Genomic DNA, 22,315 nt, shown 5'->3' with positions numbered 1-22,315 from the left:
TTCGCCTGCTGCATCCCCAGCCCCAACAGCAGCAGCACGTGGGCTCTGCCGCTGCCAGCACCCTTTTGGCGTTGTCTGCTGGAAGCAAAACACCCTGGGGATGGGACAGGACGTGTCCTCACCCAGCTCTGCTTGCTGCAAGCTGGTGGCAGATCTCTGGTGGCAAGGCGGGGAAGAGTAGGGATGGGAAGTTGCAGAGTTTCTCCTGTTTCTGTTACAACCAAGAGCCCTTACAAGGTGTTCTCCTCAGGCACCTGCTCCCCTCAGCCTTCTTTTTATTATTATTTTTTTTTTAGGATAGCATCAGACTTAGAGGATGTGAGTGGTTGAAAGGCCATTTTTCATTAATTCTGGTCTATCAGCAGACCAGGCTTTCACGAATCCGTTGTGCAGGACCAGTGTTGCATCACTGTTCACAGAGTTTGTTGCAAGCAGACCACTTCAAAGCGAGCCAGCGGGCTGCTGAAGCGGGCGAGCGGCCTCGGCACCTCGCAGGAGAAGCAGAAGCCCTCGGTGCCTGGCGTGGCGGAGCAGCTGAGTGAGCAGCTGGCATCCCAACACCGCACAGGGCCCCAGTGCCAGCACCTCTCCCCGCCGTGGAGGCAGCCCCGGAGGCTCCTGCACCCAGCGGGGCACCCTGAGCTGCGAAAGCCAGCGAGCCTGGCCGGGATCGGCATTGCATCCGGTAAAACTTTCATTTAGATGAGAGAAACTCCATGCAGCTCTGGCAGCGGTGGGCTTGGGGCCATCGTCACACCAGCTCAGGCACCGCAGCGTGCGGAGAGGTGGTCTCGCTCTCTGCGCAGCGCGATGGGAGCGCAGCTCGCTGCTTTATGTGCAGCCGTAAACATCGCCGTTAACTTGCACAATATTTAAATTCCATAATGGAGCTGAAATAAAGCAGCAGCATCCTATCTCCCTGGAGCCTGAGATCATCTGTTACACAGAGACACGCTGGGGAAACCATGCACGTTTGGAGGCCTTAGAACTGGGCAATTTGGTGTTTTTTTCCCTTGCAAGTCTTTTCTCTTTAGTGAAGCCTGTTCTCACTGACATGTTCCCAGGGGAATACTGCAGCTCTGTGAGCTGGGTGTCTAACAGAGTGCTCGGACGCGGTGGGGCAGTAACGAAACAGCGGTGAGGCATTTACATTATCTAACCAAAGAAGCAAAGGTCTGGAAGGGCCTTCAAGGGCCAAACGAGCCCCGGAGGAAGGACATCACAAACCCAGCCCGGTGCAGGGCAAGGTGCTTGTGTGCTGTGCATCCCACTGCACCCACCTCACGGCTGTGTCGGCCACGCAGGGTGGGCAGAGGCAGCAGGACCACCCAGGGGACCGCAGACCTGGAGTGGGTCTGCTGCTTTTTAAAGCAAAAGCGTGAAGGCAGGAGGAGTCAGGGTGGCGACAGGAGCTGCAGCGCGTTGACTGTGACGGGGGCACAGCAGCTCGGGTCCTGCTGCAGCCTGCAGTGAATCAAACACTGCAACAGTTCGGTAGCTCAGCTTTGTTCGTTCACCACAAGTGGCCATGTCCCACCACGCTGTGAGTGCCAGCTGGGCACCATCCCGCACATGGTTATCTCACACCGCTCCGTGCTGCAGCTCTGGTTGGGCTGTGCCGAGGTGCTGGCAGTGCCGCTCCTGGTCCTGCTCGGGTGCCATCTTCTCTGGGCAGCCCACGAGACGTCCAGAGGCCAGGCTGATCCCAAGGGCCCCATTCAATGGAGCTTGGAACCCGAACTCCGTTGGCCTGATCCTCATGCCAGCCCCCAGCCTTGGCGCAATCGCTGCGAGGAACAGATGGACCCTGCAGGGCTGGTACCCAGAGCATCCCTGCCGCTGCCAGTGCCACGCAGGGGCTGTGTGCCCCCTGCTCCGGGGCTGGGGAACTGGGCAGCCCCATGGCTGCAGGGCTGGGGCGAGAGCACAGCGGAGCAAAGCGCTGCCCGTGTCCCGAGCCGGGCCATTTCTGCAGGCAGGCACAGGGATGGCACCCAGCCGCGAAGGGTTGTGCTGTTAAATATTTTTAAGTGAATTCTACTAAATGCCAGGAGACAAGGAGATTAATAGGGCAATGAAAATGCTTCTTGTGAGATTTAGGTGCCAGCAATTGGTGTGCTGGATAAAGAGCGGTTTGTGGCTGTAAATACACGCTCCCAGGGTAAGTGGTGTGTAAATGGATAATGCTGTGTGTCTCTGGGGAACGCAGGCTCGGGGACCCGGACTTTGGCTGCTTCTGGGGAAAGTTAAATTAACTAAGGATATAATGCAGCTTTGCAGGTGGGCAGAATTCGTTACAGTGGTTCATGTGATGAACAGGAACAGAGTCATTCCCACCCCAAAAAAAGAATCTTGTGTTAGTAAAGATGCTGCCTAATCCTTGCTGGCTGAAGGTTAAAACCACCACGACAACCACCAATTCAGCAGCCACCCCCCAGGCGCTGCCCAGGTCTGCAGGGTGTCGGGGTTGTGAGGAGCCCCCGCACGCTCAGGTGCCCGGTCGGGAGCTGGAGGAGCAGGAGGCGGCCGAGGCGCCCGTCTCACAGACGCACCCAAGCCCTTTTCCCTCTTCAGCACTGGCAATCAAAGCACTGGTGTGAGTGGGGCAGCAAGATGCTTGCAATCCACTCTGCAGCATCCTTGAGTCCCTAAATCGTGATAACTGCATAGCAGGGGCTGCAGTGCCTGCAGCTGGGGCAGGGTCTGGTTTCCACTTAAATAATTCTATAGGGAAGTTCTGTTACGACTGTAACGCCCACAGAAGGATGAGAGTTTTCTCCAGTCTGTTAAAATTGTTGTTAACGGGGTATTGTCTCGCCTCGTAAGAGCAGGGCAGCTCTCAGAAGCCCGCGCGCTGTCTCAGGGCGCAAAGCGGAGCGATGGATGAATCTCTGCTTTGACTTACGGGGAAATGCAAGGTGTCAGGTATCGCATCACGCTGCATCAAGATGTGATGCGGCGTAATGAACCAGCCTGCCAAAAATAAAACTTTCTTCTAGAAATAAACTTGTCACTGTCAATTTAAACTCTTGCCAAAGAATCGTGATGTGATGCAAGTTACTTTTGCCAGCAATTTACAGAAGTGGGAGGTTTTAATTACTATTTATAACTGAGTAGGAGTCTACAGAGAGGGAGGAAGGTGTCTCTATCCAAATACGCATTAGCTGTATGACAGAGAACCCGGTGCCTTAACACAGCTCCAACATAGCAGAGCTTGAGAGCGTGAGCAAAACACAAGGGGATCAAGGAAAAGGAACATTTCCTCCGTTCCCGGTTACCCCAAACACCCACGGAGGCGACGGCAGCTGCCGCTGGTGGGGAGGCTCTGGCCAGGTCTCTCACAGGTCCCCGGCCAGGGCATCAGCCCCTGCCCAGGGCAGGCTCCCCTGGGTGGATCGAAAGAGGATTTTTTTATTTTATAAGCAGTATATTGGTCTGGACCTTTGAATTCTTCAGCTGTTCATAGCAGTCACTGCAATGGGAAGATGCGTTTTCCCAAATTTAACCCCCATTTCCATAGCCCCCATGGTGGGTGGGTGCAGTGAGGCTCGGCGACACGCTGCCTTCCCGCACGGCGTTTCACGGAAAAACCGATGGGCAGGGGAGGGAATGGGCCTGACCCCCGCTACTTGTGAAGGGAAGAGCCCTGATGTGGGCTGCACGGCTCTGCGCTGCCTTCTAAACCAGCACCAGGAGATGGAAGAGGACAGGGAGATGTACGGGCTCAGATCAAAATTTTGTCAGACTTCCCATGTCAGCAAGGAGCTGGGAATAAAAAGAAATCTGTCAGAGAGCATCTGAGAACCTGAAATACAAGGCATAGCAAGAAGCCATGGTTATTGATGATGAAATCTCTGGAATTTAGCTTCCATGCATCAATGTCTAGCTGCGTCGAAGGGCTCCGTGTTCATCTGATTTAGTGTTTTAGGAAGAAAGGAGCCGATTAAAATGCAGCAGCCTGAGGTATTTTAAGTGGTTATTTAGAGACAAAACCTTACAAAATTCTGCAAGAAGGGAAGGGATCCTGTCTTGCCAACAGGCTGCGAGGAAGATTTCAGTCTTCCAGCCTTGGGAAGGGCGTTGGGAAAAGTCCCGGTCCGCTGGCGACGTTGATGAGCACAGGCGCTGATGGCAGCGGCTCCCTCGTTCGCGCGTTGGCCCTGTGATCGCCGGGGACCGATGAGGTGCCGCGCTCCGGGACTGTTTTCCTACAAAGACAAATCTCTTGCTGCGACCACGGCGGCGTGCGATCCGCTCAGGTAACCACCCATGGGTGCACCAGCTCGTGGCTGTGGGACCCGCCGAGCCACCCGGCCTGGCTTTGCTTTTGGCAGCGGGACCCCTGGGTGGCAGGGGCAGCCCTGCCCTCACCCAGAGCCTCCTGGGACCCCCACCCATCCCAGCCTCTGCCGGGGGGGTGACCAAACACGGGTGAGAAGGCAGCAAGGTGGCAGCCGCCACGGGCTGGGGGGAGCGGCGGTGGCTTGGGCTCCATTATCGATTTGAGGAACGTCTCAAACAGATCATTTATTTTCATTAGACTTCTGCCAAAGTCTTCATATCAGTGTCCCCTACGCAGGTCGACATCTGTCCTCAGGAATGCTTTAATTGCATTTTCTTCGCTTTACGCAGCTCTTAGCTAATGCATCCTGGCTTCATTAGATTAGACAACTATTGTCCTGAGGACGTTGTCGTGTTTTCAAATGGCTTCAATCAGCACCTCCCAGGCACCGGCTATTTTGGGAGATAATAAAAGCGAACCCTCATTCGGGCTGGGTGAGTAATGGAAGTGCATCTCCCACCCCCATCCAGCCTGGCTTTAAATTTGACTCGCTGACATCCCCTGGATGCTGGCAGAACACAATTAAGTCTCTTGTCTTGCAGGCATCGTCCGTGCGGTGACACACTGCTCGGGAGGAAGAGCTTTGCAACAGGAGCTGGGTTTCTAATGATCTTGTCATCTTGAACAGCACAGAGAGATTAAACGCAAGAGCGAGGGAACAGTCAAGATCAAAACTCAGATTTCCAGGTGTCCACAGGCTCGCCGTGCTCCGTCTCCTCAGACCCAGCCCGGCAGAGACGCGGGCACAGCACAGCACTGTGCTCCACGGCCCCGGTGAGGCTGAGGGCTGCGGGATGGCCCCGGCGCTGCGGGATGGGCTTGGCACGCTGGTCCCCAGCACGCAGGGCCCCAGCCAAGGGCTCTCCGTCCCCAGCCGTGCTCCTCCGGCGGAATCGCCTCAGCCCTGTCGCCTCAGCACACGGCGCCACAACATCTGCATCTATCCTTCCCGCCCCACAGGCGGGATTTTGACTTCTGGAATTCATCTTACCTAGCAAGGGACTCTAAATATAGCCCAGACAATTTCCTCCTCTCCTTTTTAATAATCTCTTTTGGCCTTAAATTAGTTTTTTTGAAAATATCTATTGGGATGATAGGTTTTTTATCTCAGCTGATAGACAATACTCATCACACCCATGTCCTAATCCTCACAACACATGCACAGTCATTACAGTTGCCTTGCATCCATTTTAATAGCACTTAATTCGCCACACCTCCCTTGCTGCTCGTGCTCCCCATACCATCTTGAGTGGCAATTTGTCACCCAGGTCCCCATGGGCAGCTCTGGTCCCCACCCTGTGGAGCCGCGATTGCTTCTCAAGCCGTGGGATGGGATGCGATGGCCCCGTTCAGAGCACGGTGGGTGGAGGATGCTGCCCTGTCCCCCGCACAGGAGCAGGGCCATGCTCTCTCCAGAAACCTCCGGGAGGTGACAGGTGGAAGAACAGAGGTGAAAAAGCCCTTTTCCAGCCCAGGATCGCTTTCTCTGCATGCTGGGCTGCGAGCGTGGGAGGCAAGCCCTGGTGAGACCGAGCCGGCAGTGATGGAGAGCAGCTCCGCGGTGCCTCTGCGCCCCGGCTCGGTCAGGGACCCCAGGTCCCGGGGGGACGAACCCGCTGGCAGAGCCCATTACAGCAGCTGCTCCGCTGGAACAACCGCTCAGGCAAAATCCCAGTTTCCCGATAAATCTCTCTGTAAGCAGAGACCTAAACATCAGGGCAGGCGAGGAGCCACCATGCCCGCTTTGGGCCAGAGCCGAGCAAGAAGAGGAAGCCATCCACGTCCGTCTGGAGACTGGTGACAAAGAGGAAAGTCACCGAAGCCTGGGACGCTCAGCATCACATTACGACGAGCGCTGCGGAGACGGCGAAGCTGCAGCATCTACTGTGTCCCAGGAGCGCGGGAGTTGTCTACTCAGCAAAAAATAAATCTTGTCAGGCTAGCTGTGCAAGACCAAGGACGCGGCAACACGGCCCCGCTCCCGGTGTCAGCTCGCCTCATCCTGCGCCGTGCCCCTGTCGTTAGCCGGCGTGTGGAAGAGCGAGGGCAGGATTTACGCTCCTCAGCCCCCGCGCTGGGAGGTTTATGGCACCGTAAAACGGCTGGGCTCTGAACAAACACAGCTGAGCCGTTCTGCGCTGCCCTCTGGCCTCCACAGCAGCTTTACGATTCCCCTTTAGCGCGACTGATTCCCTTCCACTGCACTAGCTGATAAAAGCGTTGCTGGGGTGGAGACGGTTCCCTCTTGCTTGGGGCACGGCCGTGCCGGGGGTCCCACCCGTTCCCCTTTACGCCGCAGCCAGCCGCACTGGGAGTGTTCTCCCGCCGGCCTCGCAGGCAGGAATTAGCCTGGAATGGATTCGACCCACTCCGCCAGGAAAGGCAACGCCCCGCGACGCTGCTGACACCGCGCATGAGGCCAGGAGAGCGCTGCCGGCAGTGATCTTTGGAGCCAGCGATGGCTGCAGCAAATCATCTCAGCCTCCAAACAGGACAAGAATATTGTCAGCACGGGGAGATCCTGGGAAGCAGGAAAAGCAACAAGATGGTTCTGTGTTTGAAATAGTATTTCTACTTCTAAGCAAAAGCAAATTGGTGTTTTTAAGGATTATAATGGATACAAAGAGCAGAAGTGGTCTGACTGCAACGCAGGGTTCAGGCAGGAAAAGGAGAGAGGAGGTAAGGCCAGGTCACTGGCAGATGCAGACAGAGGAGAACAGCCTGGCAGAGCCCTTCCACGCTGCCCGGGTCAGCTCACGGCTCCTCAGCCCATCCTGGTCCTGGTCCTGGTCCTGGTCCTGTTGAGCACCCCCCCCTCCCAAGGACAAGGGTGCCTGTCCTTGGTCAGGTCACTCACAGCCAGCGGGGCAGCAGCAGGGGTCATTAACAGCTTCGTTAGGATGGGACGTGTCCGTGGTGCTTTGCCATAATTAACTGGGAGGGGGTGACCGTGCAGGAGGTGCTTACAGAGGTGCTCGGGGGACGCGGGACCCCGTGAGCAGCCTCCCTCCCAAAACACCCGTCCTGTTCCACCTCTGCGCCAGCAGCGCCCTTCCCGGGGCTCCGGCTCCCCGCACGCAGAAACCTCCCGCAGCAAACCCGAGCTGCGGCAGGGAGGGGCGCGGGAACAGATGGCGAGCGCAGATGGGTAGGGCGGCTGAGGGGGAGATGCTACACGTGAAGCGAGCCACAGGCTCCAGCGATCCCGCTCCAAACCATCGCAATTTACCTCAGGCTGTTCGCATCAAACTTTGTCTCCGCTCTTCCCTCTCTCCTCCCTCTCCCGTTGGGCCTCCTCCTTTCTAGGTGAGCTGGATATTTGATGAGAAATGGAGCTATAATTCATTCACAGCGAGATGTCTGGTTCCTCAAACAAGAAGAAACAAACAAACCACCAGAGGGGTGATTTGCCAAAAATAATGGGATTACTGTCGGTCGGCACCTTCCCAAAACAAAAAGAAAATTGGGTCTGTCTTGCAAGGGCTTTTATTTATAGCGAGGAGGAGGAGCCCTGTCCCTGTTTTGTCTTGGCAGAGGCCCGGGACGCGTCCTTCCAAGGGACGCCCGCGGGCAGCACCCTGGGTGCCCTGCAGAGCTGGAGCCGCCGCGCAGAGCGGCGGCCCCTTCCCTGCTGTGGGCTGGGACCCCCGCCCAGACCTTCCCGGGCACTTTGCTGTGGTGCGAGCATCTCCCACCACGCGTCTGCTCCTGCCTCCTCCCTCAGGCCACCCGCTCTTCAATCCGGGGCGCTGGCGGCTCCTCTGCCAGGCTGGCATTACGCTGACGGGGCGACACGCTCCCGCCGTCCTGGAGGCTTATATTCTCCACGGCTCTGCTGCAATGTAACGCACAAAGGCCGTGCTGCTGCCCCGGTCCCTCAGGACGCCCCCGCCACGGTCCCAGCTCTGTGCGCCGCTCTCACCGCTGCCAACGCGGCACCGCTCTGCGCGTTCGCTGCAAAGTGCAAAGCTCTTGCCTTTCAAATCTCTGCCCCTTTCTGCCCGGCGGGATCACAGCATCTTTTTTTTTTATCTGCAAGAGCTGCTCAGAGCTGGCAGCTCTTGGCACGCGGTTTCCTTGTCCAGCAGGCTCCTGCGGAGTTGCATCTCCCATCATCTTTGTCTGCAATAATTGAAGAGCAGAAGGAAAAAGCGGGAGCGTCTGTGAGCGTGCACGAGCCGAGTGCTCAGCGCTGCCCTGGCCGAGATTCCCTCCGGGGCCGCAGGATCCAGACAGAAGCATTTTCCATCGCACTTTCCATCTGGCATTGATTACTGTCCAATTTCTCGTGCCTTCATTTGCAGTCGGCGCAGGCGGGCTGACTGACACTGAGGAAGAACGGTGCCTCAGATCCCATCAATCAAGTGCCATCAGGATCCAGCTTCCCAGGCTCCCGGGCCACAGGGTCACCCTCGGTGGGAAATCTGCTCTCCCTCCTCGCACCCCTCTCCCACCGCAGCCCCGCGGCAAGCTGCCGTTACGCACCGTCCCGCTCCACCCCATCCCTGGACTCCCAGACAGACCATTTTGGGGAGAAGCTGGGAGAAAATTCACAACCTTATTTTCAGGAAATAGTGAGATAATACACAGGAACATCTGACAGCGCCAGCTGCGGAGCTTCTGCCCAGGGCACAGCTCAGGTCCCTGCTCCTCATGGGGGCATCAGCCAGTGGGGTCACCTCTCCCCACGGGGACGTGGGCAGGGGGCCATGCCCAGAGCCGAATGCCCTGGTGCTGGGAGCTGGAGTTTGGGGTCTGTCGAAGCTTTTGCCCACCTTGTTCCTTCAGGGAAGATCACCCTTCCTGACCACAGCCCCTCCTGCAAAGGGAGTGTCTGCTCAGAGCCCCGGCACCCCGGAAACGTGAACCCCGCGGTGATCCAGATCCAGCCTCTGCTGTTTGTGCGAGTGAGCCAAAGCTCGACAGCGGGGAGACGCACAAAGGGGGTCGCCCAAGCCAGCTCTCCCCTCCTGGTTTGCACACTTGGGATGGCTGAACTGAGCGAGAAACGCTTCCATTGCCAACCCATCCTGCGGCAATGCAAAGAAATCACTTACTGCTCACAGAAGGCATCATTTGCAGATGCTCATCACACCAAATTACTCTGTAATTAGTGTTCTTCATGAAGGTGAACTGGAGCCCTTTGCAGAAGGAAAGGCCTGGAAAGACGGAGCGCAGCAGACATTTCCTAAAGGAAACCAAATAAACCGTCTCCTGGGTTGGATTTAACGGCCGTAACAGCAGATGCAGGGCAAGCACCGGCCGGGATGACAGCAGGACAGTGGGTGCAGGAAATGCGGAGCCACAGTGATGCAAGCGGGGACACGCAGACACGCAGCTTGTGCTGCCCACCCATCCGCAGGTCTCCGCCCTGCCTGCTCTGCAAGGCGCTCCCACCTCTCCCCCTTCCACCAGCGCTTGCCTGCCTGTCCCGCTCCCGGGCCCAGCGGTGCTCAGCGATGGGCTGGCTCCCAGTAAACCCAGCAGCCCTCCCAGGAGCTCCCTGCCGAGAGCCGCACTGCCACCTGCAATCTGCAAAGGCTGCCCCCAGTGCAGTGCTGAACCCCCCCAGTGCCATTTCCACAAGTGATACAGGGCAAGGACAAATTGTCATCTTCCAGTGGCTTTGTGCTTCAACGCTAAGGATGGACAGTGACTTCCCCCACCCCATCCTCTCAATTCGGGGGCTGCAGCCCAGTCCCAGCGCCGCTCAGGGTTCCTGAGCTCATGCCCAGGGACGGGGTCACAACAGCAGCTGAGCTCTTGTTAACGTTTCCAGTTACCACCTCACAGCAAGTGAGTTCATCTCAAACTGTGTTCAAAACGTGTCAGCGTCCCTGCTCGGCATAGCCCTGAGCTGTGCAAAATCAGTGAGTCTGTACTCGGTGAGGAAGATTGACCCACAACCAGTAACTATTGATTTTTCCCTTGAAAGCCGCTCTCAGCCCGTGGCCGCAGGGCTGCGCGACACCTGCGGAACAGAAGACGACAGACAGTCTTGGAGCATCAGAGCGCTTATTTTCTCTTGGTGACAATAATCGCGGCCGTGGCTCGAGGTGTTCGCGTGGGGAGCACTTTGGCAGCACACAGCAACTCGGTGAGCGCGCCAGGGCCAGGTCCCTCGCCGGGAGCCCGGGCAGCTGCAGCCAAGGCCCAGGGCATCCTCCCCGTCACGACTTCTGGCTGCAGAGGGGACTTTGCCCATTCCTTGGGAGACACAGCTGGGCTCAGGGACAACAGCCAGCTTCCAGGACACGGCTTCCCTATTAACTATCTCACCCTTATTAAGGGAAATTAGATTAATTACATTGTAGCAGGCAATAAATCTCTCCCTGGAGAGACAGGGAGGGTGCCTGGGATTTTGGTCTCCCTGTGTGATGTTAAAATTAGCGATTCTGTCTAATCCCATTTTTCAGGGTAAGAATGCTTCTAGGCAAGAGGAGCGTAAAGCTCTGTGGCTTTGTGCACTAATTTTCTGAGACATATAGCGAATTTTGTCCCCGCTCTCATCAGAGTCAGGGATGAAATTGCTCTGAAGTCCGCTCCCTGTAAGCTCTGTTTCCCACTGCTGTATTTTAAGAGGGCGTTTATGCTTTCCCCAGCTCCGATGTGACAGCCGAGCAGCAGCACCCTGCAATTCCACAGCGAGGTCCAGCCGCATCAGTTTTCACATTATCTTGCTGTAAATGAGATTCCCTGGACAATATGGATCTGATGTGCAGCACAGCTGTGGAAGAAATCCTGCCTTTAAGAAAGCTGCCGTCTATGAATAAATTGGATGTACTTATTTTGGTCTCCTGACAGGCTCAGACCTTCAGATGTGTGGCTGGGGAAGCCAAGAGGCAGCCTGCCTCGTGAGCACCTCTCACGGAAGGAGACCCTCAACGGACACCTCGGGAAAGGGCTCACCTTGCCGGAGGGCACGCGGCACAGCTGGCATCCTCACCCCGCGGGGACAGCACCAGGGCTGGAGGGGAGCTGGACTCAGTTCCCCTCCCAGGGGCCTGGGCTGTGGGGACAGCTGGCTTCCCCCTCTGTCCTCAGAGTCCAGAAAGGACAAAACCCTTCTCATTTTGCCAGTCAGCTGCTGGAGGGACCCAGAGGGATGGGATGGGCTGTGACCAAATGCCATCCTCCTTACAGCCATGCTCACGGCCACGCAGGAGTGACAGCGGTGGAGCAGAGGACAGCAGGTACCAGATGGGACAACCCCTTCCCCTAAGGGCCTCACCACAGAGCAACGCCGCTTCCCAAGAACTCCTCTGCGTCACCAACAAATTCCCCACCCAGAAGCTAAGCTACAGCCCCCCTGGCTCCTTGTACAGCTTCCCCACAACTGAACCTTGCCAACCAACGTACCCCTCCCTGTAATCAGGTACTTGCCAGGAGACCACCGTCCCACCTCCGAGCATACACACATGTGGGAAGGGAAGCGGGCACCGCAGCAAGCCTCTTCTCCCACCACGCACCTCTGGGATCCACCCAGTCCTGGTGCAATCCGTTTGAGGAGCATGAGCTGCAGCTCAATTTGTGGCAAACAAGTGTTTGATTTGTTTCCTGGCATCCCCGTCACAGTGACACACGATCCGGGATCGGCTGAAAGGCTGGCAGGTCCCACAGGGAACACCGCTTCACGGCAGACGGGGACGGGCAGAGCCTGGCTGTCCGAAGCAGCGCGGACGTTGTTAACCACCGCGCAGCACGGCTCCCCCGCAGTGAGCTGCCAGCCTGGAAAACCCACCACCACTTACGTCTCCTAATTAATACATTATACCTAATTGAGTGCCCAACTGTTAAATGATGTCAGTCTGGTTAATTAAATGTTCAATCTTTCTCAGTTAGCGAAAACACAACTAAACAAAAAAAAAACCACAAAGAAAGGAAGAAAAAAAACCCAAAAAGCAAAGTTAAAGAAGCTTGAGCATAGTGAGCAGGCTGTGCCCCAGCTGATGAAGGGCAATTCAAGCCTTGTAACCCCACCCTCAGAGCATCCATCCCTTCAGCAATCAGAGAGGGAGAGGTTTGATGAGCCACAGGATGCAGCCACAGAGCTGAATCCCTCTGCTCACCTCTGCTCCCTCGTTAACTTCCCTTTCCACGGGCAGATTCACAGCTCTTCAGCACGGAGTGCTGCGTGCATCGGGAGTCCGGCTGCAGGCCGAGGAACAACGCCAGCCGGGCCTCCGCATCGCTGGGTCGCAATCTGCCACCAACATCCCTCACCGCAGCCCCAAACAGCGCAGTCCCCTTCGGAAGCAGGGTGAAGAGCAAGGTGACCAGCCAGCCACGTCTAGTGATTCATGAACCAGGCAGGAACGCGGCTGGCAGCAGACCTGGGATCCAGTTCCCAGACTGAGTTATTCTTTTGGATCATTAAAAACTGCATGTGGCTCAGCTGTGAACTGCTGGAAGGTTCAAATTAGAGCAGAGCCAGTGTCATGCCCCAGCTGCACTCATGGAAACCCACGCTGGGGTGGGAGTGGGGAGAGCAGCGTCCCCACCAAGGAAGGCCACCGAGAGCTGAACCGTATCCTGCAGAGACTTGGCACTAGGAGCCTGAGGTTCTCACTCGTCCCTAGACAGCCCCTCCAACTCACTGAGACACGAGAACTCATATTGAAGTCATTTTGTGAACGTTCTGACCAGGACAATTTGGCCCACTGAATAAGTAAATAATGGGTTTTTTTGGAATAGATTTCTTGTTATTTCTCTGACCTCTGAGACTTAGACGTGTGCAGTTTTTTCCAAGGTGCCTCACAAATTCCACAAATGGATGAATTTTTGCAGAATCTTTCCTGCTAGCCGCAGACGCTGCAATTGAACATAAAAATTGGAGATGCAGCCTGTTCAACTAAACTCACCAAAGTGGCAGGGGTTTCCAAACATGCATTTCACCTTTGAATCTGCAGTTCTCCCAATCATGTATTTAGAGAAGAGAATTTACTTACAAATTCCTCCATGTCTCTTTTAGTGATGCTAAGGAATAGTTCCCTTTGCTATGCCTTTGGCTGGCCCAGGAAACATGGATTTCTGGTCAAATTACACAGGTCAGCTGGAGGAGTTGCATGTTCTGTCCTGCACCTTCAAATCACAAACTCCTACATGAAAAAACTGCCTAGAGACAGTTCTAATTTGTTCGAAACTATCATCCCTTCCATCAGCAAGCAGGGAATTGTTATCTATTTATTTCTCACAATGTCACCGAATCGGTGACCACCGGCAAGGTGTCCACGATGATAAACGCTTGCTTTGTACATGGAGCTATTTCTGACAATGCTTGATAGCGCACATCTATCAAATCGCCTGGAAGAGCCACCTATTAGGATCATTATCTAGCACAGTCCCTTCGTGGGAGTTCAATGTCAGCACATCCTGGGGAAGGTCCCTCATCAGGTACCTATTCTGCTCATTACTTCTCTAGATTCATAATTTCACAGTTCCGTTATGAATTTGGGCTGAACTTTGGAGTTGGGCACCCAGAGAACACAAGCACCGAGACCCCCGAGCATCCTCCCAGCGCACAGCATGCTGCTGCACCCGCTTGGCGCAAACAGGATCTCCTACCTGGAAGGTTGGCGGGCTGAGCCCTTGCTCCTCAGCCAGAGGAAGGCAGGAATGCTTATTTCCCTCCAAAATCGTGGTTATTCAGCACCACAAACGCCCTGATGAAACACAGACATGCCCTGCTACTTGCTTGCTCCCTGCTGAGTCTGTGCTGCTGGGAGTACCACCAGCTCTCCTACCGCTCGCTCTGTCCCAACGGCAACTTATTCGGAGAGCTCTGGTTCAGGAGTTTTGATCTTAAGAAGTGAGTGCTCAGCAGTCTTTTAGTAAATCACAGCCATTATTCGCCAAACCACCTTTCCTACAGCTCTCAGCCTTGGGCAGTGGTTTTACAACCAGGGGAAACCACTTCTTTCTTATACAACCGACCACAAAACACGGGGGCCTTGATTCCTTCTGCAGAGCCTCACCTATTAAGGCAGCACACAGGCCCTCAGAGGTCACACAGCTCAGGTCTCAGGAGGAACACATCCAAAAGTGATGTTCTGAGGAGACACGTCAATGTCCTCTAGCCTTTCCCCACAAGACTGGCTCCGTCCAGAGGACAGCCCCTGAAGCCATGCCCGCAGCACCTCAAGCCTCGCAGCAGTTCAGAAGACACAAGCTAACGGCCATCTCTTCCTGTGGGCTGAACTGCTCCAGCTGGTGAGGGACACTGTCTCTTCCAACCTTATAGAAAAGTTATTTTCCTTCATTGCTTTTTATTTCCCATAACTCAGTCTAAAGAGCAGTTCAGGCTACAGCCAGGCGAGCATGGCAAATATACAAACAAAAAACCTCCCCAAATCCACAAAAACGTTAGCCAGCTTCCCTGTGTTGCCCTTGTAATCCTTGAACTGAACCGGAGTGAGGTCCCAGCTTTGTTAAACAAAATGCAACCACTACCTAATGTGCAAGAGGGCCAGAAGTGATGCCAGTAATTTACACAAGCAATAAAAACAGCAGAAAAATGAACTACCGCTTACCCATGGTGCATACAATATGGATTTAGGTGATGAATCTGCTTAGTTATTAGCTGCCAGATAGCTTTAATTCATGTCAGATACAATTAACTCTGACAATTGGAAAAGGAAGCCTGACTGTGAACAGCATTGTTGGCTGCATTGTGCTGGGAATATGATGCTTCAGCAGTACCACCACTGCTAAAAGGAACCTTGAGCTGTGCTGCCTCTGCAGAGCAAATTCAGCACAAAGACAACCCAAACAGGTACAAACCGAAATGCAGTCATAACCGCTCCCTCCAAGTTCTACAGATTCTGCTTCTTCCAGGTGCTAAATAGTATTTTGCAAGCAATTTTTTTTTGCCGTAGGCATAATATGTCTGCACTGGAAAAGCCTGCAGTCAGATCTGCATCTCCTTACCCCTCAAGACTCAATCTAGAGGAACAGTACTACTGCCTAGTACTAGCAAAACCATTAATTCTTGGATTTGCAAAGTAACAATAGCACAGCTCAGCATTAAACAGGAGATGGAAGCGGCTGACAGCATAACAAGCGTGTGTAAGGTGTTAAGAGATTGTAACTTGAGCTTTTAAAAGCAGACAGCATTAACAGAAGAATTCTCTAGGCCAGCTAACCATTCTAGTTTTTTTTCCTGATAAAGACATTTTAAAGCAAAATCTAGACTTACACATCTGTACCCAAGCAACGTGTTACAGTTTTATTTACAGCTTAACTAATTGGCTTTTTAAAATTAATACCTTAACAGAATTCAACAACAACAGCAAGGCAAGTGTGCTTGTAGCTTAACAGTTTACAATATTGCCACCTGCAGTTAGGACTTGGAACCTGCCAAAAGCCCTTAAATAGTGATTTCCAGACGCATGGTACGTACTTGAGGTTTGCATTGCAGTAACAGGTTAGCTTTTTAAAGGAAATCCACGTATGAATGCTGTTCTACAAACTGTCTCCAATGCCACGTGCTGCAAAGATCTACACCAAAGTGTAAGTTACCTCTGACAGCAGCGGATAGCTGGTCTTCCTTCTTAATCACGCTGTAGGGCTTGGCTTTTGCCAAAAGCAGAACTTTTCCAAACCTAGAAAAATTCCCAAAGTCTCACCATCCTTGTTTATAGCCCCTTTGAGGAGGCTTAAATCAAGGTGTGGTGGTGCAGTTGACAACGCTGGAGGGGAGGGATGCCATCCAGAGGGACCTGGACAGGCGGGCCCCTGCCAACCTTGTTGAGTTCAACCAGGCCAAGTGCAAGGTCCTGCACATGGGTGGGCACCATCCCAGGCTGGGAGGAGAATGGACAAAGCCAGGCTAGACAGGGCTCTGAGCAACCCAATCTGGTTGGAGATGTCCCTGCTCCTTGCAGAGGGGTTGGACTGGTTGGCCTTTGAAGATCCCTTCCCACCCAAACTGTTCTACGATTATCAGGTTGTCTCTTGCAGAAGCCATTTTACAAATTCAACTTTGTATGACTCATATGGAAAAACTTCAGGAATCAAAGCTAACCACACTTGTAAGGGATTCCATATCTGAGCTCAACAGACAAGAGCAGCAGCTACAAAGATTCACAATAACAAAGGAAACCCTGGGGTTTGAGCGAGAGGAGTCTTTTACATTTTAAGACTTTATGCAATCTTCCCAGAGAGCTACTGCTTTACAGAGAGCTTTGCTTTTCCAGGCTGTTGAAAAGTAAGACAGTAGTTGTAGGAAAGCAAATACAAGACCTTCCCTGCTCCATTTTGCAAGGAAGAGTTAGGCCAGATGGGTGCTCCTGCTTACACTTTTCAATACACATACAGTTACCCTTTCCCAGGGGGCTGCATTTAAAGCTGAATTTTCACAAACTTGAAGTGGAGCAAGATTCTTTTTTTATTTTCTATAATCAATGGGGGAAAAAACCCAACATTAATGAGTGAGGAAGTTATCTTGTTCTGTTCAAACAGCATTTATTGGATATGGCTCTTTGTCAGAGAAATGCACTGAATCAACTCAATTTAGATGAGAAGAAAGGGCAAAACAACAGTTTGACTAGTCCAAGCTTTCTTCCCTGCCTATACTCGTTTCCAGGAGCACTGCTTCTCCTAAGGATTCTGAAGGAGGTGTAGGAAAAGCAAAGTTCTCTCACATTAGAGATACTCCAGTAGCTCCAAGATTACTCTCAGTAACCTAGTTAAGCACAGGTCTAGCCGATTGATTCAGTTAAAGTACCTGTGACCTTTTATTTCTTTAAAGACAATAAAATGCATAGGTTCACTACAAAAACCTCAAAGCCAGTTACAAATACAATGGCTGCTATAAGAACAAAAGGATTGCTACTCTTGGCAGCATCAGGAACTCCAAGCAGCTTTCCATTTGGTCCCAGGCACCAGTAACTTGCCTTTAGGTATCCCAGGTACAGTACTGACATAACCATCACCTTTAAGCATATTTGCTGAGCAAGGATGTGCCTGGAAGTGCCACAAGTCTGCTCTGCTGCTTCCTTTGCCCAGACAGATAAAAACTCCAGTCACTTGCGTCCGCTGCTTATGTCTTCCACAAGATACCAGCATAGCCTTTCTACCCAGCTTGCTGCTCTGCAAATCCAAGATATCTGTATCTTGCTCTCAACCTTCAAGGAAATAGGAAGTCGAGTATTTTTTTCTCTTGAATAAAAAAAACACAGTCTATTCTAATCCCATAACATATTATAGGTAGAAAAATCAGTTCTTAACTTATGCTTTGTAAGCAAACAGAAGGAAGACACAGACTAGAACAAGAACTAAAGGCAGCAGTCCTAAATGTAACATTCTGTATTTACAGAGGGACGTCAATATTCACTGAGTTTCACTTATGGGTCTTTGCACCGCTGCAGGCTTGTGCGAGACGAACCTAGAGAAAAGGAGAAATTAATCAGTACTCTAAGAGACGCTCTCATATACCACAAGCAATAGTTTTTTTCCAAGAAGCGCGTTGTTTACCCACAGTTTGCATTAACCTAGATGTGGTGTAAAACTACTCCCTCTCCTTCCCACCTCAGTTCATGCTGCTTCTTGACCGCTGACATGAGCCAAAGTACAAGACAACGGGGGAAAAATAATGGGTTTTATTACAGCTCAATAGTCCAGTGACTAACTACAGAGTGACAGTACTGCCTTACAACTTCAGGTCATGATCAATAAAAATACAGACTTACTGACAGCTTCTTCATAATCCCTTGGGCTTCGGAATTCAGATGAAGAAGATTCTTCTTGGTCAAATCATTTGCTGTTAAACGAATGCTCTGTGAAAATAAAACCCCAAATCTTAGGTTTTCTGTTTGGTCAGCTGTAGTAGCCAGAAGCAGCAAAAAAATTACATTAAAAAATAGAAGTAAATAAAATCCAAGTGTATTAGGAGACCACAAACATACAGATAACTACATTTAGCTCGACAGAAGATCATCTTATGCTTCCCTTGCAGTGCATTAACACATTACTGCCAGCAGAAGTTACTTTAAACGTTACTTAAAGGCACAGCAAAACATCACTCTACATTGTTTTGACCCGCTTGAACAGCTCCCACATCTGACTAAAAATCTTTTCAGGTTCTTTTTGAGCTAGATCAATGCTCTGATAAACTGCATTGGCACAGCTAAAGAGACAAGAGTGGATGAACTGAAACTGGTAAAGCCCCCAAGAAGTTCCAAGCACAGATTTTACAGATTCAAGTTTCTGATTTACCTCTCCTCCTCCAACAGGGACTGTAATGAAGACATCGTTGCTGTCGGCAAGGGGGCTGCCGTTGGCAGAGATGGTGTAAACACGTTCATTTACTGCCGGTGTGCGCAAGCCCGGTGTCTTGAAAACTCTGGAAAAAAAAGTATAGGTAAGTAATTTCACCGCAATTGCTCAAAGCACATTGACTAAAAATCTTTCATTTCAGGTGCAAAGAGCCACTAAGGATTATGTTGCAAATAGATGACGTACATGAAGCAAACAGCAAAGCATTCTTCTATAGAAGAGATTAACAGAGAAATTAAACGGAATACAAACCTGGAATCAAACCTGGGTGTGACCATGGAGGTACCTCCCCGAGCACAGACATCCAAAGTTCTACCAGTAGCTGGAGTGATAAAGTTGTTTTTGCTTGATCTGTTACAGGGAAATAAGTAAACACCTGCCCATAAGAACAATTTTAACAAATATACAAGCGCTATCTTATCAAAGACTTGAGTGAGGCTATCACCACAGAAAACCAGAGATTCTTAATTATCCAAGGCAAACCCCAAGGCTAGGGATAGCTGGTCATCACAGGAAAGGAAGCTGTCCATCTTTCATTCACTGTCAGACCACTGATTTTTTTTCCTACAGCACAGCACGACTACATCAACTAGCCTACTAAACCATACTCCATCCCATTTAAGAGTTACATTAGCACTATACACTTACTCTTTATTTCTGAAATCCAGTGAAAAAGATATCCCCCATTACCTTTTACTCATGCGCTTCACTCTTGCGGAAGGAGGTCTTCTGCTTCTGGACACTGGCACTTTCTTAGTGGATGCCTTCACCTGAAACACACACACTAGTCACCAAATCAGTTACTTCACTCTTGCGCAACAGCTGAGTCCACAGTGAACAAATACAAAATGTTTGGCTCAACAGGCTCCTTTTTATGGCACAGGAGTCCAGAAGCAAACACCATACCAGCTTCTGAGGCCTTCTATCACTAGAAGTTTCAGGAAACAACACCTGTTTTGAAGTCCCCCTCAAATTATCCTGGACAGCTAGATTATCATAGGCATCATCTCAGTAAGTAGTTAATATCCTGGGAATAAAGTCATCACAAAGGGTATTTATTTACCTTTCCAGTTCTTGGATTAATGTTCTCAGCTTCTAGCTCTGGAAGACACTGGCTATCATGTTTTGCTTTCTTTGCTAGAGGAAGCAAAGGACATTCTGCCTCTTCTTCAATAGCTTCAATATCCTGTTTAGATTTTTCCACTGACAAGAGAAAGTGTTATTTAAGTTGAAAATAAAGAATAACTTCACATTATTAGTTAGCAGTGGAGGTAAACAGTAAACAACCACAAGCATCTTTGGCAACAATTTCCTCCTGAAATCCAAAGTCCAATGTAACCTAAATGGTTGGCAGAGCACTACCGTGAATTATTCTGAGTGTTTTAATAAAATTTAGTAGAGCTACTGCAGACAGCAGGGATGGAAGTAGGATCATTTTCCTGCCTTTAAATATATCGAGGGGTGTAAGTAAGAACTGATTTATTATTCACAGTGCGTGCCATGGTTTATAACCCCAATTAGCAACCAACGCAGCCTAGTTTGGGCCAGCTGTCCTGGCCACACCCCTCCCAGCTTCCTGCACATTAGCAAAACTTGGGAGGGAGAAAGAGTCCTTGATTTCTTTAACAACAACAAACAACATCAGTGTATTATCAATGTTCTTCACATACCAAATCCCAGGCTAAATCCCAAAACACAGCAGCTACCAGGAAGAAAATCAGCCCCATGCCAGCTGAAACCAGAACAGCATGCAAACCATGACATGCTTTCATTTCACTGAACTCATCACAACGCTTAAAACACACTGACCTCTCTTGATGACATTTAGAGGAGTCTGGACAACTTCTGCTGTTAACTTGTTTATTTCTCTTATTTCCAAGTCTGCCTAAAATTAAAAACAGCCACAACACCATTAGGATTATCAGTAGCACGCAGTTCTGAGAACTCCAACTTGTAGGGTAAGTCCCTAACTACCTTATAGCGAGAACACCTTCAAGTTTTCTGTTGTGCTCAAACTGCAACCTTTCATGCTATTCTGGAGGTGACGCTGACACGCAAGGTCCGCGTGCCATTCAGGACTAACGTGGCTTATTTGGCAGTGTGAGTACGCTTCCCCCACACCCTCTGCTCAACCCATTTGGAAATGCTTCAACTTACTGAAAAGCACCTGTGCTCTCAGGGATCTGGGAGTGAAATCAAGCAGGTAAGGAGAGAACAAGGAGCAGCACGAACACACAAACCCTGCACTGGATACAGCAGGCACCTCTTACAGTTAATTCCCAAAGCAGCATTTGTGGAAGTATTCACGTAGCCTCTGCTGTAGTTTCCTACAGCAGTACACAACGCCAGCGGGAAAGTTTAGTATTTATGCTAGAAACCTACCGTTGCTGCCTCTTCCAACACCTTCTGGCTTCCTCCTTTAGCTAAAAAGAAAACATTTTTTAAGAAAATCAACACATATCTAAGCGAGCCTACACATATACGTTGATGCGTCACCGGGAGGCCGCAAAGCCCCACACAGCCCGGTTGTCCGGGCAGCGAGGGAGCAGCCTCGGGCAGACAGCAGCGCTTCCAGTGCCCGCGGGCCCCGGGGACGGCGCTGCTCCGCCGTTACCCCCGGGTTTCGCGCCCCGTACCGAAATACTCGAGCCAGTTCATCTCGCGGACGGCCACCGGCAGCCGCAGGATCTCCATGTCGTAGGCGTTCTCCATCTCCTTGACGAGGCGGTCCCCGTCCGTTCGCAGCTTCTCCACCCGGCTCCTCACTGCGGGGACGCGCACGGCTCAGTGACTGTCCCGGGGCCGGGCCCCGCTCCCCTCCCCGCCCCGCTCCCGCCGCCCGCGGCCTACCCTCGCGGTCGAAGTCCTTCAGGAAGGCCGCCAGCTTCCTGCCGCGCGCGCTCGCGCCGGCCTTTTTCCGCCCGGGAGCCATGGCGGCGGCGGCGGGGCGGGGGTGGGGCGGGCGGTGGGTACCGAAGCCGGTACCGGTACCGGGGGTCTGAACCGGGAGCGTCGCCGCGCGCCGCGCGTTTAAACCCAACCGCCGCCGCCGCCCGGCCAATCAGAGCCCGGCGCGGAGAAACGACGCGCGGGGGCGGGGAAATGACGTACGGGGGCGGGGCAGCGCTTCCGGGTCGGCGCGTTGCCATGGCGGCGGCAGTGATGGCGGCGGGGCGCTGGCCGGGCTGGCGGCGGGCGTGGGGCGGGCCGGGCCGGGCCGGGCCGGGCCGGGCCGGGCGCGTTCGGCGAGCCGCGGGCGCGGCTGGAGCCGCTCGACGGCGGGGTCTTGCAGTGGCGAGGCGCGCTGGGAACGAGTGAGCGTCGCGTAAGGCCCAGCTGGCCGTACCGTGTCGGGGAGATGTTGAGGTACCGGCCTTGCAGATCAATAAAAATAAAACGGTTTGTGCCTGGGAGCGGAGTGTTTGCTTTCGCTGTAGAGGAAGGAGCAAATTTGACTGGAAAATGTCGTGAATGCCCGATACTCGGGTTCCGGCACGGGCCGTTTGTCGGCGCGGCCCCCGTGCATCACGAACCGGCTGCTGCCGGCGGTTGCGGGGACGCCTGCCGCCCTGTGCCGCCCTCCGGAGCGCGGGGGGACGCCTGTCCCTAATTGACCTCCCGGGTAAGAACCCGCAGCTTCTCGGCGAGGGGCGGGCGCACAGCTCCTGCTCCCCGTTCCCGTGGCAAAGCCGGTCCGGC

General features: G+C 52.6%; 1 protein-coding gene across 1 annotated transcript; it reads right to left on the bottom strand.

Annotated features, from left to right (window-relative positions):
• Positions 1-17,077: 17,077 nt before the first annotated feature.
• Positions 17,078-21,635, bottom strand: CDCA8 (cell division cycle associated 8). Its single transcript, XM_086765130.1, has 10 exons — positions 21,467-21,635; positions 21,253-21,381; positions 20,999-21,039; positions 20,426-20,501; positions 19,680-19,819; positions 19,307-19,386; positions 18,869-18,967; positions 18,557-18,683; positions 18,031-18,117; positions 17,078-17,726 (listed from the first exon to the last, which is right to left on the bottom strand). Exons 1-10 carry the CDS (start codon positions 21,546-21,548, stop codon positions 17,682-17,684), a joined length of 906 nt encoding a protein of 301 aa, XP_086621256.1. The 5' UTR covers positions 21,549-21,635; the 3' UTR covers positions 17,078-17,681.
• Between the last annotated feature and the right edge of the window lie 680 nt (positions 21,636-22,315).

The sequence above is a fragment of the Chlamydotis macqueenii genome, chromosome 22 (assembly GCF_036417535.1).
Source record: "Chlamydotis macqueenii isolate bChlMac1 chromosome 22, bChlMac1.mat, whole genome shotgun sequence".
Taxonomy (NCBI): domain Eukaryota; kingdom Metazoa; phylum Chordata; class Aves; order Otidiformes; family Otididae; genus Chlamydotis; species Chlamydotis macqueenii.
This window is presented reverse-complemented; position numbering and strand designations above follow the sequence as displayed.